The sequence below is a fragment of the Abrus precatorius genome, unplaced genomic scaffold, assembly GCF_003935025.1.
Source record: "Abrus precatorius isolate BTA unplaced genomic scaffold, Abrus_2018 Scaffold10, whole genome shotgun sequence".
NCBI lineage: Eukaryota > Viridiplantae > Streptophyta > Magnoliopsida > Fabales > Fabaceae > Abrus > Abrus precatorius.
Genome location: NW_020874292.1, coordinates 29,040,369 through 29,056,537, shown reverse-complemented (window position 1 = coordinate 29,056,537; position 16,169 = coordinate 29,040,369). Strand labels below are relative to the sequence as shown.

Sequence of the window (16,169 nt, the reverse complement as noted above, 5' to 3'; positions counted from 1 at the left end):
ATGCTCATGTAAGCTTACACTTGTAATTTGCAATTCATTTGTTGAAGGGGTACTTTTAACTTAGCTTCGTAGGTAAAGGTCGAAAGTTAAAGCAACAGGGTTCTTCATTGCTTGGGACAATAATTATATAGTAGTTATACTTTGTCCGTGGTAGGGTATATCACAAACAGATCAACTTCAAAAAACTTAAAATTATTACAATAAAGAGCTAGGCTTAGAGTACAAAGTACAAAGGTTACAATGGTCCACACATCCACATGGCATGCATGTGCATTTAGAACTCTTTTATTAATCACCTTTAATCTTTGCATTTTTCAGCATATGACTTATTTAATTAGATTGAGCTGACCATGCCATCTTCTGGTGATTTAATATTGGTGATTGGGGTAGTCAGATTAGAAGAATTTCCATTCACAAAATTACACTGTGTTCGAATTTCTCCTTGAGATCCTGTCAGAACTCCAATGTTGCCCATTTTTATCATTGATGCCTTAAAGTTTTCAAAGAAAAGAGTTTGGTTACTGCTGAAACTATTGACAATGGCAATAGTATCTGCATCAGTCGTGCTAAATAGCTCTTGATCGCTTTGGAGCAAGCCGTTTTGAAGCAAAAGATTGGAGTAGTAGTTAGAGTCAAATGTATCAGGAGTTGTTAGGTCCAAATTGGTGAGATTAGTCCCTGGTCCCCCATTGGGGCATATTGCTTGTAATGATTGCAAAAGGGTTGTGTTGAGAGTAGGATCAGGATTGCCAGTGTTGTTGAAATTGTATAATCGCCCAATAAATAAACCGCACTTGGCTCTGCCAATGGTATGAGCACCTAAAACACATTCAATTTTATTATATATATGTAATATACTGACTAATAACATTTTTATTAAAGATATACATTTTTTGAAATATTAAAATTTATACCTGAGAGTGCAACTAAATCAGTAGTGTTAAGACTTTGATTAGCAAATGAAGCTTTAAGTTGATCTAGAGTGAAGATGGGAGGTGGAAGACTTGTATTAGCAAGGGTTATGCTTGCATTTAAACTATCCCTTCTTCCCAATGGAACTTCCCAAGAAGGACCACTAGCCTGCCAAAAAATTGTATTAAAACTATACAAGACAGATAAAATAAAAAATAAAATTTTGAGCAACAATAAATGATAACTTAATTATACTTTTAGTTAAGATTAAAATTCTGTGAAAAATTAATTATATCCTTGATAATGATTTGTTGTAACTAATTGTTCAACTTTATGCTTATTTTTCTCTATGCTTGTTAAACAGTGAATTAGTTTGTTAGCATAATTTAGAAATAGGCCTTAATACAGATCAATTATTTTTAAATGATTAAAAATAAAAAAGAAAAGTAACTTAGAAAAATATTTGTATGTCATTAGAATTCAAAATTGAACATGAATTTCACAACATAGTAAAAACAAACGAAGTAACATTTTTTAATTTTTGTCGTGTTTTGTTTAGAGTTAATAAAATAATTTATCTAATTCAGTCGTGGATAACAGTATAAAACAAAGTGAAATTTTATTTATAAATTTAATTCACATTGAACTTAATTAAATAAAAATTAAAAAGTCTAAATTTAATTTGAATAGAAAATTTAAACCACTTAAAATTAAGATACAAAAGTTTAAATTAAAGTTAGGTATAAAATTTAAAATTTATTGTGAACGCTTAATCTAATTCAATTGAGTTGGCTTATTTTATCAACTTTAATTTTTTTTCAATTATTAAAATTTCTTCTTAATGAGCTAAAACAAGTAAAGTGAACTCAAAGATAACTTTTATTTTGAAAAACTGTAAAATTTCAATTTAAGAGTTGTATATGTTATTATATTTGTTCTTTAAAAAATTTAAATACTAAATTACTTCATTAAAATTTTTGTATCATTTCCCCCCTCTGTTATAAAAATTTTATATGTAATATTTTAGATTTGTAAAAAAATTAACAGAAAATTAAATTTGAAAAAATAATTTATTGTCATTTTTAAAAAATAATATAACATTAACATTTATCATTTTATTGGATTAAACTGAAGATTTTTCTCATATTTTTTTCCATAACAATTGCAATACATCTCTTATCTGGGATGAAATTCATTGTACAATTATTTAGTTTAAGTTAGGAACAAGGATTACGATTTTAATACTTATTTGTCCTCCTCTAATATAAGATGGAAGAAGTAATTATATAACTAATTCAACTGCTTATTGATTTGTAATTAATTATTTATACTTTTTTAGATGAGAATAAATAAAGGTAATAAATAGTTATATATTTTTTATTTATTTAAAAATTATTTTTTACGAATAAAAATCTATTTTTTATCTATCATTTATCTTTAATTTAGATTTGATTTTTTTTAGTTTCTTTCCATTAAACCCCCAAAAAAAAAAAGGTTAGAGAGAGAGAGAGAGAGAAAGTATTAATGATTGCAAACAAATCATTCGTTTTCCATTTTCTGATTAAAAAATAGCTTCTTTCTACAAGGATTTTCCTTCTTTTTTGTTTGATGTAGACAGTAAAGTAATTCAAGATTATAGTATAAATAAATTCAAATATAAGAAAAGGGAGACATACGTACCAGTTCAGAAGATATTTCAGCTGCTAGAGCAAGAATATCAGCACAAGAAACTATGCCGGGACAAGCATTTTCCACAGCAGTCTTTATCTGATTCACAACATCCAAACCTCGTATGGAGTTGTTGTTTGGCAATGCCCCTTGCTCGCTCACGATCGTATCGGTGTCATTCAACAAAACTGATGCGTCACACCCCTTATGGAACATATATAATTCAATTCACAATATTTCAAACTGCATGCTTTTACTTTTACTATCGTGTACACACATGTATATATATATATATAATAAGCAGTGGTGGAGCCATAGGCCTATAATTCATAGCTTTGAATGGCAAAAGATTACCTCAAAATTGATGGAGGATTTTTTAACAAAAATTAAAGTTTCTAAGGAACGTTGAAATTTAGGGGGCAGGTTTTTGCCCCCGTCAACCCTCTCCAATTAATGATAACGACAAAGTTAATCTATATGAACCCATGTTTTTAATCAGCTAATACAGAAAAGGAAATATTTACAAATGTTTTTTCTTTGGGGGGTAATTGAAGCAAGAAAGGATCTGCTTAAAAAAAAAATTTGGTGTGGCATGAAATTAGCTTTATATAGGGTTATGTTATATATATTTTATTATATAGGAGATGAAGAACAGATACATACTTGAACAAAACAGTCATGAAAGTGAAGTCTGATGAGACTGGCAAGAATACGAGGATCAGATTGTGAAACGTTTGCGAGGACGCCACTTATGATTGAATGAACATCTGAACATGTATCATTGTAAAATGAAGGATCTAGCTGTGAATTTGAGGAGGGTAGTGCTCCAAGCACAACCACAACACAGCACAAAACTGTTGCAGTGATACGAAGGAAATTCATTATTATTTTGGTGATAGTTTGCAGTTAAGAGCGTGTCGCTGTTGCCAGAAGACGCTGATCCAGAGCTTCTATTTATAGACTTAGTCAAACATTTATCGCATTATATTATATGGTTTCTCAAGTTAATGGTAGTTCGGATTTATTTCATGCTGCTGTCATTAGAAAAATCTTCCTCTACTGTGTATGAATAATGAATTTGTCTTTTGTTATTCTATCGGATATATATATTTTCATCCTTTAATGAAATTTTAAAATGAAATAGTTTATCTTATACGATAATTAAAACAAATTCATTATTATATATAAAATAATGAGGTAATACGTAATCATCACTCTTTCATTTAAGGATTAATATATAAAATATGTAAAGAGACAAGTCATCTCGTAAATATAATCACTGTTTACCGATTAGGATTTTTTTCAATTAAAAGTTAAATAGAACTTGGTATCCTTACTTCATCATGACCTCATTAACAAGTGCATAAAAACTTACAACCCTTGAATCATCATGTAGTGGGATACATATATATATATATATATATCATTTGGTGACAGGTAATTCAAGATAATATAATTAGAAAAATAATTCACTGACAATCATTAAATAGTTGTAGAAGGAGCAATTAAAAGACAGATATAAGTAAAAAAAAAGAGAAGAGAAAATAAAGGGATGCGACAAATGACGAAAATAAATTCCTTTTTAAGTTTATTTTAATAAATTTTATTGTTAAATTAATGATATAAAAATTTAATAAATAGCACTTAATTAAACTGTTATTCAAATGCACACTCAATGAAATATAATAAGAAGAAACAGATAAAAAAATAAATATAAAAAGTATAATTTGTGAGATACAGGATTGAGCAACTATAAAATATTATAACCATTAAATATACATTTAATAATTGCCACTGAGGATTCGAATAGTGTAATGCATCAAATTTCCAGAAGGGGACAAGGAGTGTTGTACAATTGCTCAACATATTCAACAACAGATAAGTTCTGCTTTTAATAAAGTTAAAGTAAAGCCGTGCATGCCAAGTTTTTATGTCTAGATGTTCTATAGGATTTCTTTTTTGAAAACCTTTTAAACTAGGATAGAGTTAGATTCTTTTGATGAATAACCAAAGAAAAAAACACTCCATCAATGAAATTAAATGTCGTGAGAAGAGTTGCATTAAAAATAGGCAAAATGAAATAATACAATATATCTAATTTATTACTTTAATCTTTATTTATTTCATTTTTTACTTTTATTGTATTATTTTTTTATAATTGTATCTAGTGTACCAAATAATCTTATAATATACATGAAATAAGAATAAATATCATAAAAAAACATAAAACTTTAGAACATTTTATTGAATGAATTTTTTAATGTGTACTTAAAAATACACAATAAAAAAATGAATGATAATATTTTAAAAAATTATAAAATTAATATATTAAATTGTGTAATATTGTATAATTTTAATAATTTTTTAACATTTTTATTATATTTTCGCAGACATATATTAAAAAAGAAAAATAGTATAATTGTGAGTTGCAACTTTCAACGCATGGTGAGTAAACTGTTTATACCTTTTGTCTGCATAAACCGTGTACTTTTTTTTTAATTTGATAAAAAAAGTAACCGTTTATATTATTTATGCAAATTTTACTGTTCATATTATGAATTTCTTTGCATTGTACAAATCTTTAAAATTAAAATAAATATTTAGTCTTTTTAATTTAAATTTATTTAAAATATAAAAATATCAATATTTAATTACAAATTATTCATTTAATAAATTTTATAATTTGAGGGTTAATAATATTATACTATGTGTCAATTCGTATATAAAACATTTTTATGTTGTTTTTTTTTTTATCTACATAAAAGTGACAACTTAACTCACTTTTATCTTTCTTTTTTCTATCAATTCAAACCTTCTAAAACTGCATTATTATTTTTTATTTATTTTCTACTTTTATCATCCTACTTTTTTTTCTGTTTATTTTTTTATGTCCAAAAATGGCATAAAGAAAATTTCTAGAAGTCTCCTCTTGCTTGATGCCTTGCTCCAAATGTCTTTCTTACATTTGTCTTCTTCATAGATACAACGGTAGGAAAGGACAGACAACATTGGAAGGAACAATATCCCCACTTTACTGCAACCCAATTTAATATACAACATGCAGTGGTGGGTAAGTTCCTGCCTTCTTCCCAGTATGATTTAGGGTATGTTTGAAGTAATTTATAGATATTATTTTAATATATTTTAATAAATTTTTTATTTATTTTATTCAATTTTATAATTAAAAAATATTAAATAAAAATTTAAATAAGAATAAAAGTAAATTCACATTATAAGCTCTTACATTATTATATTTTTGTAAGAATTTCAACAATTCATCTCTTTCAAATTTCAAACATAATTTATTATGTGTCTGTAACTCTAAGTTCGCTGTAAATCTAAATAACCTTATTCTTTTCTTGGTAAAACAAAAGAAAAAGTATAATGAGTTAAATGGGAATATGCTTTTTTGGTAAAAAAAAATAAAAACTTGCATTGATGTGAGAGTTTGATAATCCTTTCTGTTCTGTTTTAAAATACTCCAATGAAGTAAGGTTAGATCAAACATTAGGTTAGAGAACTATAAATATATAGACCAAAATGAACTATAAATTAGGATAGATAACTAGAACTGCATGGTCTTTTAATATTATTTTGTAAAGTTTTCTTCTATTTTTTTATTTAGTCTTTTAACTTTATTTTATTACAAGATAATCCTTCCATTATAGTACTACGAAATCTCACTAATATATATAAAAAATTTGTATGCTGAGCAGCTATTAGCATATCATATTAAGTTGTTTTGTTGCTCAAAATAAAACATAAGATCAAGACATTTTTTAAGAAATGGTTTGTTTTAATTATGGAATTCCTATATTGTGATAATGATTGATTAATTTCTTTTAGAATTTTTATTCATTATTGACGTAAGACTTTAATCTAATTTTTTTTATTTTATTTTATGACCTATGTATAAAAAATTAACTGAGTCAAAATGACCTAATTTAACAATGTCATTTTTAACAAGTATTATAACGATGAAGTACATAAGATGAAATTCAAATTTACAAAAAAAAAATCTCTATTTTTTTCTTTTCAATTACCATGAACCATGCTAATAGTCCAACATGAATGCGTGAAAAAAAAATACACGAACAATTTTATTACCGTTTCAAACTGACACAATAAAGATTTTGAATATTTAACAATTATATTTATTATAATTTAAATTTGAGATTGTTTATTAAGTTGACATAAATGTTCACATGGTCGCTGATTAATGAATCAATTGATTAAATTATAAATATTAAGTAAAAATATTTATTAAATTAATTAAAAATCATAAGATAATATAAAAAGCCATTTAATTACTTGATTACGACTAAGAATTTTATGTATGAATATTTTAAATTTATTATTTTAAAATAAATAATTAAAATAATGATATATGATTATATTTTAAAATTTAAATTATTTTATGAATTAAAAGAAGTAAAAATTTTAATTACTAATAATAAATTTTAGAATAAAAATAAAGAGATAGTATTTTAAATTAAAAATTATTAAAAAATTTAAATTAATATTAAATTAAAAATTAATTAACATAATGAAAAAGAAAACTAATTTTAAAAATTTCTCTTGTTTGAACTAATTAAAAAATATTTTTGTTTAAAAATTAATAGTCACAGATTATTTACAGAGGTTAATAACTTAAAATTTCATATTTTTGTAAATTCTTTGGTGACTTTATTGTTTTAATTTACTTTAAATAATTTACACATATTAAAAATTATAATAATTTTTGTAAAAAAGTTATTCTTATTTTTAATCATTTTTATTAAAAAGAAGGAGATGTATTATGAATATATTCATATTATAATTCTTTTAAAATTTTATATTTAAAAAGTTTAATGATATTACATTAAAAGTTTCTAATAAGGAATTCTAATAAAATAGCAAAGATAAAATTCAAAAAAATTTACAAATTTAAACGTTATATAAAATAATACGTAAAAAAAATTGAAAAATAATAAAACAAAATTATTTACTAAATAATTCTCTTTTAATTAAAAAAAAAAAAGAAATAATTCATTTACCTTGGCAAACAGACATCACAGGATTCATTCATTACCATAAATGCATGACCATTTCCACAGCCTATTAACAAGGGATATTTACTTGGAAGCTGGGAGAGGCACCAAAAAATTCAGACTCGTGATTTTGAAATAACCAACCCTCGTTTCGTCGGTCTCGTTTGTCTGCAAAGTTGATGACTTTTTGCAAAATGATACGACATCATCATCTGAATCATTTGACACCTTCATTTCTTTTGCTACGTACAATATATCTATTCATTACATGTTTTCTCCAACTTTCAGACCCAACCTAAACTCACACTTTCGGGGCCCCGTTTCCCATATTTTACTCTATCGGTGTAGAATAAAACCAAGTGTCCTCTATTAAAGTCTTCAAAAGTTGACTTACTAAACTGGTCAATAAACAAAATTAGTGTATATACAGCAACAATTAACGTGATGTAGACTTTGTGTGTACCTAATCTCGGATTTGTTAAAATTTGATTCATTCCAATTTTTCTGGTCAAATGCGTTATGTAGTGCAACATTTATGGGGTAATTTCATTTCGTTTGTCTCTCAAGTGCTTGGTTGCGATCTACTACTCCATAGGGTATATAGATCATAACCCCATGTTTCCGCTAGAGATCATATATGAGAGCAAATAACGTTAGATGCATAGCTCTTAACACGGAAATATATAATAAGAAAACCAAAGTGATGAGATCTACAAATGTCACTAATTTTTAAATGCACACCTTATTGTGCTATCAAGGTCATCCAAAATATTCTATGTGGATAACATCACTTGTATAAAGAAAGGGAGGGGGGCATTAATATGTAGATAGCTATTAAAAGGGCAAGACAAAACTCACCAACAAGAAAAAAGGCTAGGACATATAGAGAGATCCAACAAACATTATTACATATATTTAATTTAATTAACTTATATTTGAAATGGAAATGGTTTTGCAAAACTTCACCATGCTTATTTTTAACTTAATTATTATAATTTGCTTATCATTTAATTTTTTAAGCTACCTTTTCACTTTTTTAAAAGCATATAATAGAGTATTCAACTCTTTAAAAGGCCATAGAGGTGTGTCTCAATCAATATAGTTTATATTTAAAGTAACTTATAATCTAAGTCTTTTTTTTTAATGCTGAATCTAAGTCTTTTAAAAAGAAATGTTTTGTTGTCTGCAAAAATTTAATTGTATCTATCACATATTATAACTTCATAACTTTACATGTATGAATCTTGGTCCAAAAATAAGTATTATTTTAAGATATGGATGATATGCTTTGCAAGAGATGTGTCTTGCATGTAGAGAATATTGGTCACTGGATAAGCGAGATTGAAGGGAAAATTGAAGAAGAAATAATGATTCTACATTGTGACATGTTTAACTTGTATCATTCCTACAGTGAGTGAGACTAATATCATTCACAATAAGGATGAAAAGCATAACACGTGTTCGATAATTATAATGACTGATTCCTTAATCGCCTCTAGCCACCTCCTCCCTCCAATATATGCTTCCAAGTGCCTTTCAAAAACACATTTTTCACTTCGCTCTTTATGTTTGTATGTTTTACCTTATTTTATGTTTTTTTTTTCATGTTTCTGTTCAGTTTAAATAGAGTTTTGATTGTTTGATGCATAGGTTGTACTCTCATCTCGTCACGTAACTTCTAATTCGTGTTCTTACCAGCAGTTAACTGAGAGGAGCAAGCTAAAATAGTGAAGAATACTAGACCTTCGTTTACACAGAAGAGCAAAGCGGTTAAAACACTGATGTTGCATCCACACACATATATATAGAGAGAGAGAGATATGAAAGATTTTTATTAATGAAAAAATAAAATATTAGAATAATTTTGTTAGTATAATTTAATAAAAAGTAGTGAATAATTTTGGAAGTATCTTTATAGTGGAAGGAATTCAAATTCTCTTTTACTGGGCAGAAATTTACGTTCAGTTTTATTTTTATTTAAATAAAAACACATTCACTTAAATAAAAATATAAAAAACGATAAAAAAAAAAATTACTCAAAATTTACTTAAGTATATTTTGTTTCATTTTCTTCCATCAATATATACCAGAAATCTAAATTGCATTTTCTAATTATGAAAGAATAAATTTGGTCTAGTCGAGTCTTTACAAAACGTAGGCCTACTAAATCTGTTTTCATGTTGGTGTAGCTGATGAGAAGGTTGGATTCACATAAAACAGAAGGAATAGCACCTAAAAGTACTTCAATACTTAAGTATATGGTAGCAGAGAAATAATATGAAAAAATATATCATATGCAAAAATGTAATGCATGTTTCTTATAAGATTTATGCAGGTAAGCTATAATTAAAGAGTTTAATTAACCTCAATTTTTAAGGCTAAATTTAAGCATCTATAAATAGAAAATATTTATAAAAAAAATATATAATTATTATATTAAAATTATAAAAATATAATAAATATTTATTTTTTTAATAAAATTTTATTATTATTAGCTGTTTATCTTCATTATGACATTAACAAAATGTATAATTATTATCAAATAATTAAAATAAATTTTAAATATATTCTTTATATTAATTATTATAAAATTAATAATTACTAATGAAATGATATTATTCGATAATCATGTAAAAACACTTTTATACTGTTAATATATTTAAATTAAATTTAATATATATATATATATATATATATATAGTAATGCTTTAATTCTAAATTATTATTTACTGATAACTTCAATTAAACTTATAAATATATGTTAATGATAAAGTGTATTATAATATATGCTTATCAATTCTACATTATTATTTAATGAGGGAATAAAAAGTTAATGAAATGAACCACTCCCTGCCTCGTTCTGTATTTTAGTGTCTTTCTTTAGTGGCTCGTTTTTTGACATTTTTTATATCCTACTTGGTGCTTCTCCTTGTTTTTGATGAGATTCCCATCATCACGCTTCTTTGATCTCGTTTGATGCAAAGTGTGAAGAATGCGTCAAGGGTCTTGAATTGAAGTCCTTGTTTATTTATTTGTTGTAAGGAATCCATATATTTGCCTTTCAGCATTAGGAATATTCTCTAATGATTCGTATATTCACAAACAATTGCTGCACTACCACCTCCATTTATTTTTTTATTTATTTTTGGCCTAAACAACCACCTTCATTAGTATGGCCAAAATTGTAAAGAAAACCTAGGTTTATGGATCATCATTTTTCAGCCCATTTTGTAACCCAAAGGTCGAATCTAATATAGTTTTTCTAGATTAGTAAAAAATATGTAACAAAAATAAATTTCTGTAAAATAATATATAACTAAACTAACCATAAACTTGGCACTTTGATTATCTTTTAATGGATTTTCTTTTTCCACTTTTATTTCATTTTTGTTCCATCTTTTCGGGCGGTTTATATAGTCTCACACTTTCATCACGTAGGTACAAACAATATACATAAATGAATGTATATTCTTAACTCTCTGCACTCTTTGAAGTTCTTCTATTTGAAACTAGTGGGAAAGACATACATGGTGCAAAAGAGAAAGAAAGCGAGAAGTTGATTAAGAACAGAACTACATGATTCTCTAGGTCACCGAATGAATTGCTAGGATTTTGGCATGAAGTCATATTAACGTCCATAGTTTTGATTCATTGAAGAAGCAAAATCATTGTATGAGAAGCAATCTTAATATGGACAATTAGTGACTATTTTGCATGCACGACATATTCATCATGTGATTGCTAAAGTCTTCTGCTTCCAATCATTCCTTTTACAGAAATTTTACTAATTAGGTATAAGTTACGTATCTCTCTTGATATTTATTTCCTCTTTTAAGTTGTGCAGTTTTCTGGATTACTCACTATTGATGTGACTATATCTTAAATGTTTGCATCGATCCCGTTTTCCTCAATCAATTGCTTGTTTGAATCCAACCTTCGGTGACAATGACAAATTTTTCTACATACAATTGTGCAAAAATTAACCTTTTTCGGCCTCTCAATTATTCGGGTGCAAACCAACTTATTATTCTATAGTAATATAATAATATTACTATTCATACTTCAAATATCTATCTATTTCCTTTTTTAACCCTTTATGTCACATCACGCTTCCTATTTTACACTTTTAGCTTTTTTTCTCTTCTCTCTTTCCGTATTATACATTATTATCTGCACTTAAGATCCTCTCAACATTTCCTACAGTAAAGGAAGAGATAAAAAGAGAAGTTACACCTAAAGTTGATAAAAAATTTCAATAATTATATATAAAATAAAAAAATTAATACTAAAATGAATCAAATTCTTTTAAATTTATATTTTTTAAAAATTCTCTCGTTAGGAATATAACTTAATTTTACTCGGGTATTAGAATAATTACTGTAAAAATGTGTTGTGGAAATTTTAAATGAGAATTCGTTTGACGTTGAAATAGTAATTTTAACCCAGCTTCATCGATAAAAATAGAAGACTAAAAGCTAGCAAGAGATCATAACACTCAGTGACAAGAATTATAGTTATAATTAGTCCACAGCAGGACCTCACCCAGCCACTACCATGGTACTTAATTTTGTTTCCATAACTATCAGCATGATATGACAAAAAGTCTCATAACATAAGAAATCAGATCTTACAATAGAGTGACAAGTGACCATAATGCACAAAAGTACAACCATATATATGTATATATATCGCGATCCACCGCAGGCACATGGCATGTACATGCCTATCGGAACTCTTTATTAGATACCTTTTAATCTCAGCATTTTCAAGCATACCCTAATTTTGTTTTTGTTAATTTATTTAGATTGAGCTAACCATGCCATCTTCTGATGATTCTTTGGTGGCCAGTCCAACAGAGTTCCCATTAACAAAGTTACATTTGTTTCTAATTTGTCCTTGAGATCCAGTTAACACTCTAATGTTCCCCATTTTGATCATGGAAGCCTTAAAGTTCTCAAAGAAAAGAGTTTGGTTACTGCTAAACCTATTGACTAGGTCAATGGTATCAGCACCAGGTGTGGAAAACAACTCTTGATCACTCTGAAGCAAGCCCTTGTGAACCTGAAGATTGGAGTAGTAATTCTTGTCAAAGGTATCAGGAGTGGTTGGGTCAAAATTGGTAAGGTTGGTGCCAGGTCCACTATTGGGGCATATTGCACGCAGTGTTTGTAAGTAAGTTGTGTTAAGAGTTGGATCAGGATTGCCTGTGTTGCTGAAATTGTATAATCGGCTGACGAATAAAGAGCAGTGAGCTCTTCCAAATGTATGAGCACCTGAAAAATGAAGATTCAAAATGTAATGTCATCTTATTAGTATTAAGAAAATGTTGACATCAACATTAAATACTAGGTATAAGTAATTAATAATAATAAAATTTTATTATACTTTTATAACCTTATTATAATAGGTTGAGATTAATAAAATCTTTATTATCATTATAGAGATAAAAAATAAAAAAAATTAAGAGTCAAAATGGTGATACATACCTGAGAGTGTTACTAGATCAGTAGTGTTGAGACCTTGAGCAGCAAAGGCGGACTTGAGCTGAGTAAAGTTGAAGAATGGAGCTGGAAGATTTTGATTAGCAAGGGTTTTGTTTGCTGTTAAACTATCCCTTCTTCCCAAGGGAACTTTCCAATCAGGACCATTGGCCTGTGAATCGTTGTTGTAAATTTTAGCAGGAATGAATAAAATAAAGGTAAAATTAAAAGTCATGCCTGTCAACTTAGACTTTGATTTAACCCCTTATATGCATAATGTAGTATTTAATTTTCCAAGTACGGATATTTTTTCTCTAATTAATCAATTTTACATTGTGTTGTCATTCTCAAGTGATAGAAAAATTGAATTACATCTTTCTCATATAGCAGGGAAAAAGTGTCCACTTGAAAAATTTATCTTGATTTACGTATTATTTTTTTAGTATAATCATATTTTGACACCCCTTAGAGGAATGCTGTCGGAGTGTAAAAGACAGAAGATGGGAAAAAAAAAAAGAGCAAGAGATACAATGACTGTATAATAATTAAAAAAAGAGAAAGAAAAATAAATTTTAAAAAAAGGTAAGAAAATATTGTTGTTTATGTAAAGTATACAGAAAGGGAAAAGAAAGTATAGGATTATACATACCAGAACAACGGATATTTCAGCAGCAAGGGCAAGAATATCAGCGCAAGAAACAACACCAGGACAAGCATTTTCCACTGCAGTTTTGATCTGATTCACAACATCCAAACCTCTTATAGAGTTGTTATTCGGCGCTGCACTTTGTTCACTCACAATCGTAGCGGTATCATTCAACAAAATTGATCCATCACACCCCTGCCATATTATATAGTAACATTTTAATCACATATAAAAGCATAAAATTTCATAACAACATTATTAAAATTTGAATTAAGTGTGTACATATATTGAAGAACCAAACTAACCAAAAACATTATTACATACTTGAACGAAACAATCATGAAAGTGGAGTCTGATGAGACTAGCAAGCATTCGAGGATCGGATTTAGAAACGTTTCTGATGACTTCACGTACAATGGAATGCACATTGGGACATGATTTATTGTAAAAGGAAGGGTCTAGCTGTGCATCTGAGGAAAAGGGTAGTGCTCCAAGCACAACCAATGCACAACACAGAATTGCTACTTCCACACGAATGGGACTCATACTGATATTTGAGTTTGTGAACCTGTTGGGGCTTGCGAGAACCTGCATATATGGAGTACCTATTTATAGAGACAAATAACCCTATGAATGCAATTTCCTAGCATTTCATGTTCCACACTTGTGTGCTTCCGATAATCAATTTTTCAACGTTCCCACTTTAGAGAAAAATAATGCAAATCGCAAGCCAATTTTACAAAGGGTAAAACTTGCTGTGATTTTTTAGATGTTGATTTTTAAAGTATGTAATAGATTTTATTTTTATTAAAAATATAATATTTATTATTATTATTAATGTATTCAGTTTTTAAAAATTTATAAATTTTTTATTATACACAAGTTTTTTTGTCCTTCAACGTACGCTAAAAGAATTAAAATCATAGCTTTAACAAAAATAATTTATATTTAATTATGTCATAGATTATGGAAGTTAAATTATGACAATAAAGACATGATAGAGTTGATTTTTTTAAAATAACTTTTTCTACAAAAAAAATTATAATACTTTTATTTATTAATTTTTTAATCAATATTATAAAATATTAGTTAACATCATCCTAATTATTAATACTGAAATTAGGTGTCGTACAGAGCAACACGTGAGAGCGATGAAACCGAGATTTGTTTCTTCGATAAAAAATTTTATTATTTTGTTAAAGATATTTTTTATTAATATTTTATAAAATTGATTAAAAATTTTAAAATAATTTTTAATAAAAAATTTCTTATATTGATTCTTTAAGAAATATTTAACAGGGTCCTTTATTAAAATACAAAAGTTTACTCAGTTCTTCAGTACATTGTTGATTAAAAAAACAAAAAAATATTTTTATTATTAATAATTATTTTATTTTTTAGTATACCAATAATAAGAATTAAAATTAAAAACAATGTGAATTATTGACATAAAACTTTAATTTATTTACAAATTAAGGATCATGTTGATAAAGTTTTTAAAATATTAATTAAAAATTGATAAATAAAGTCAAATTATAAAGAAATCATGATCGGTGTGTTAGTGAGATTTTTAATTCTTTTAATTATTCTTAATCAGATTATAAAAATACTTGTTATTATTCTTTAAAAAATAATATTACCATGCTTAAAGAAAATAGAAATAAATTTTGTTTATTGATAAATCATTTATAACTTTAATCTGTGCTTTTGTTATTGTGCTTCAAACAACATGTCATATCATAGAATGCCAACAAGTAGTTTAGAGTTGAGATCGCTTTCATTCGTTTAATTTTTGGTTAACAAGACGAGGATTGTGTGATACAGTGAAATGTTTTAGGCGAACCCGTCACGTCACCAGTTTTATACAATTTTTAGAGAATTATTGACTTATTACTAGTCTCTGTTACATTTTTTTTTACAAAATAATGTATATTTCAGGATATTATAATAATTTTTTTTAAATACAAAATATTTTGAAATAAATTATAAGATCCCAAGTAACATATATAAGAAAGAGACAATAATATTTATGAGGTTGTTGACTGAAATGAAATTTTGGGAGGGCATTCGTATATAACTTTCATCAAAGGATCTATTAATTTAAAAAAAAAAAAAAAAATCAAACTTTACATTAATAGTATAATGTATTGTATTACTGAAGTCAAAATTCGTTAAAATTAGATATCAAGTTTAAATACTTAAAATATTTAATAAATTTTTTTATATAATATAAGATTTTATTAAATAGAATAATTTATTTTATAAATAAATAATAGATATTTTATTACATTACTTTATTTTAAGGTGTAATATATATTTAAAATATAAATAAATATTAAATTTTGAATAGTATATTTATGAACGTTTATTTAAAAATCATGTTAGTATAATTTTTTATTTAAAAGTAGTTATCATATAAATTTTAAAAATATT

At 26.4% G+C, this 16,169-nt stretch overlaps 2 protein-coding genes across 2 annotated transcripts; both read right to left on the bottom strand.

Moving 5' to 3' along the window:
• Positions 1 to 249: 249 nt before the first annotated feature.
• On the bottom strand, positions 250 to 3,512 carry LOC113874280 (peroxidase A2-like). The gene is made up of 4 exons (XM_027512518.1): positions 3,244 to 3,512; positions 2,593 to 2,784; positions 915 to 1,080; positions 250 to 819 (listed from the first exon to the last, which is right to left on the bottom strand). The coding sequence occupies exons 1-4, from the start codon at positions 3,460 to 3,462 to the stop codon at positions 335 to 337; spliced, it is 1,062 nt and encodes a 353-aa protein (XP_027368319.1). The 5' UTR covers positions 3,463 to 3,512; the 3' UTR covers positions 250 to 334.
• Positions 3,513 to 12,203: 8,691 nt separating this feature from the next.
• On the bottom strand, positions 12,204 to 14,368 carry LOC113874271 (peroxidase 15-like). Its single transcript, XM_027512511.1, has 4 exons — positions 14,061 to 14,368; positions 13,740 to 13,931; positions 13,097 to 13,262; positions 12,204 to 12,883 (listed from the first exon to the last, which is right to left on the bottom strand). The coding sequence occupies exons 1-4, from the start codon at positions 14,328 to 14,330 to the stop codon at positions 12,411 to 12,413; spliced, it is 1,101 nt and encodes a 366-aa protein (XP_027368312.1). The 5' UTR covers positions 14,331 to 14,368; the 3' UTR covers positions 12,204 to 12,410.
• Positions 14,369 to 16,169: the final 1,801 nt, after the last annotated feature.

Coding starts and splice junctions, on each gene's coding strand:
- LOC113874271 (XM_027512511.1), bottom strand. CDS start 14,330: ATGCAGGTTCTCGCAAGCCCCAACAGGTTCACAAACTCAAATATCAGT. Junction 13,263..13,739: donor CTGAAATATCCGTTGTTCTG/GTATGTATAATC, acceptor AACGATTCACAG/GCCAATGGTCCTGATTGGAA. Junction 12,884..13,096: donor TGATCTAGTAACACTCTCAG/GTATGTATCACC, acceptor TTCATTTTTCAG/GTGCTCATACATTTGGAAGA.
- LOC113874280 (XM_027512518.1), bottom strand. CDS start 3,462: ATGAATTTCCTTCGTATCACTGCAACAGTTTTGTGCTGTGTTGTGGTT. Junction 2,785..3,243: donor TTCATGACTGTTTTGTTCAA/GTATGTATCTGT, acceptor ATGTTCCATAAG/GGGTGTGACGCATCAGTTTT. Junction 1,081..2,592: donor CTGAAATATCTTCTGAACTG/GTACGTATGTCT, acceptor ATTTTTTGGCAG/GCTAGTGGTCCTTCTTGGGA.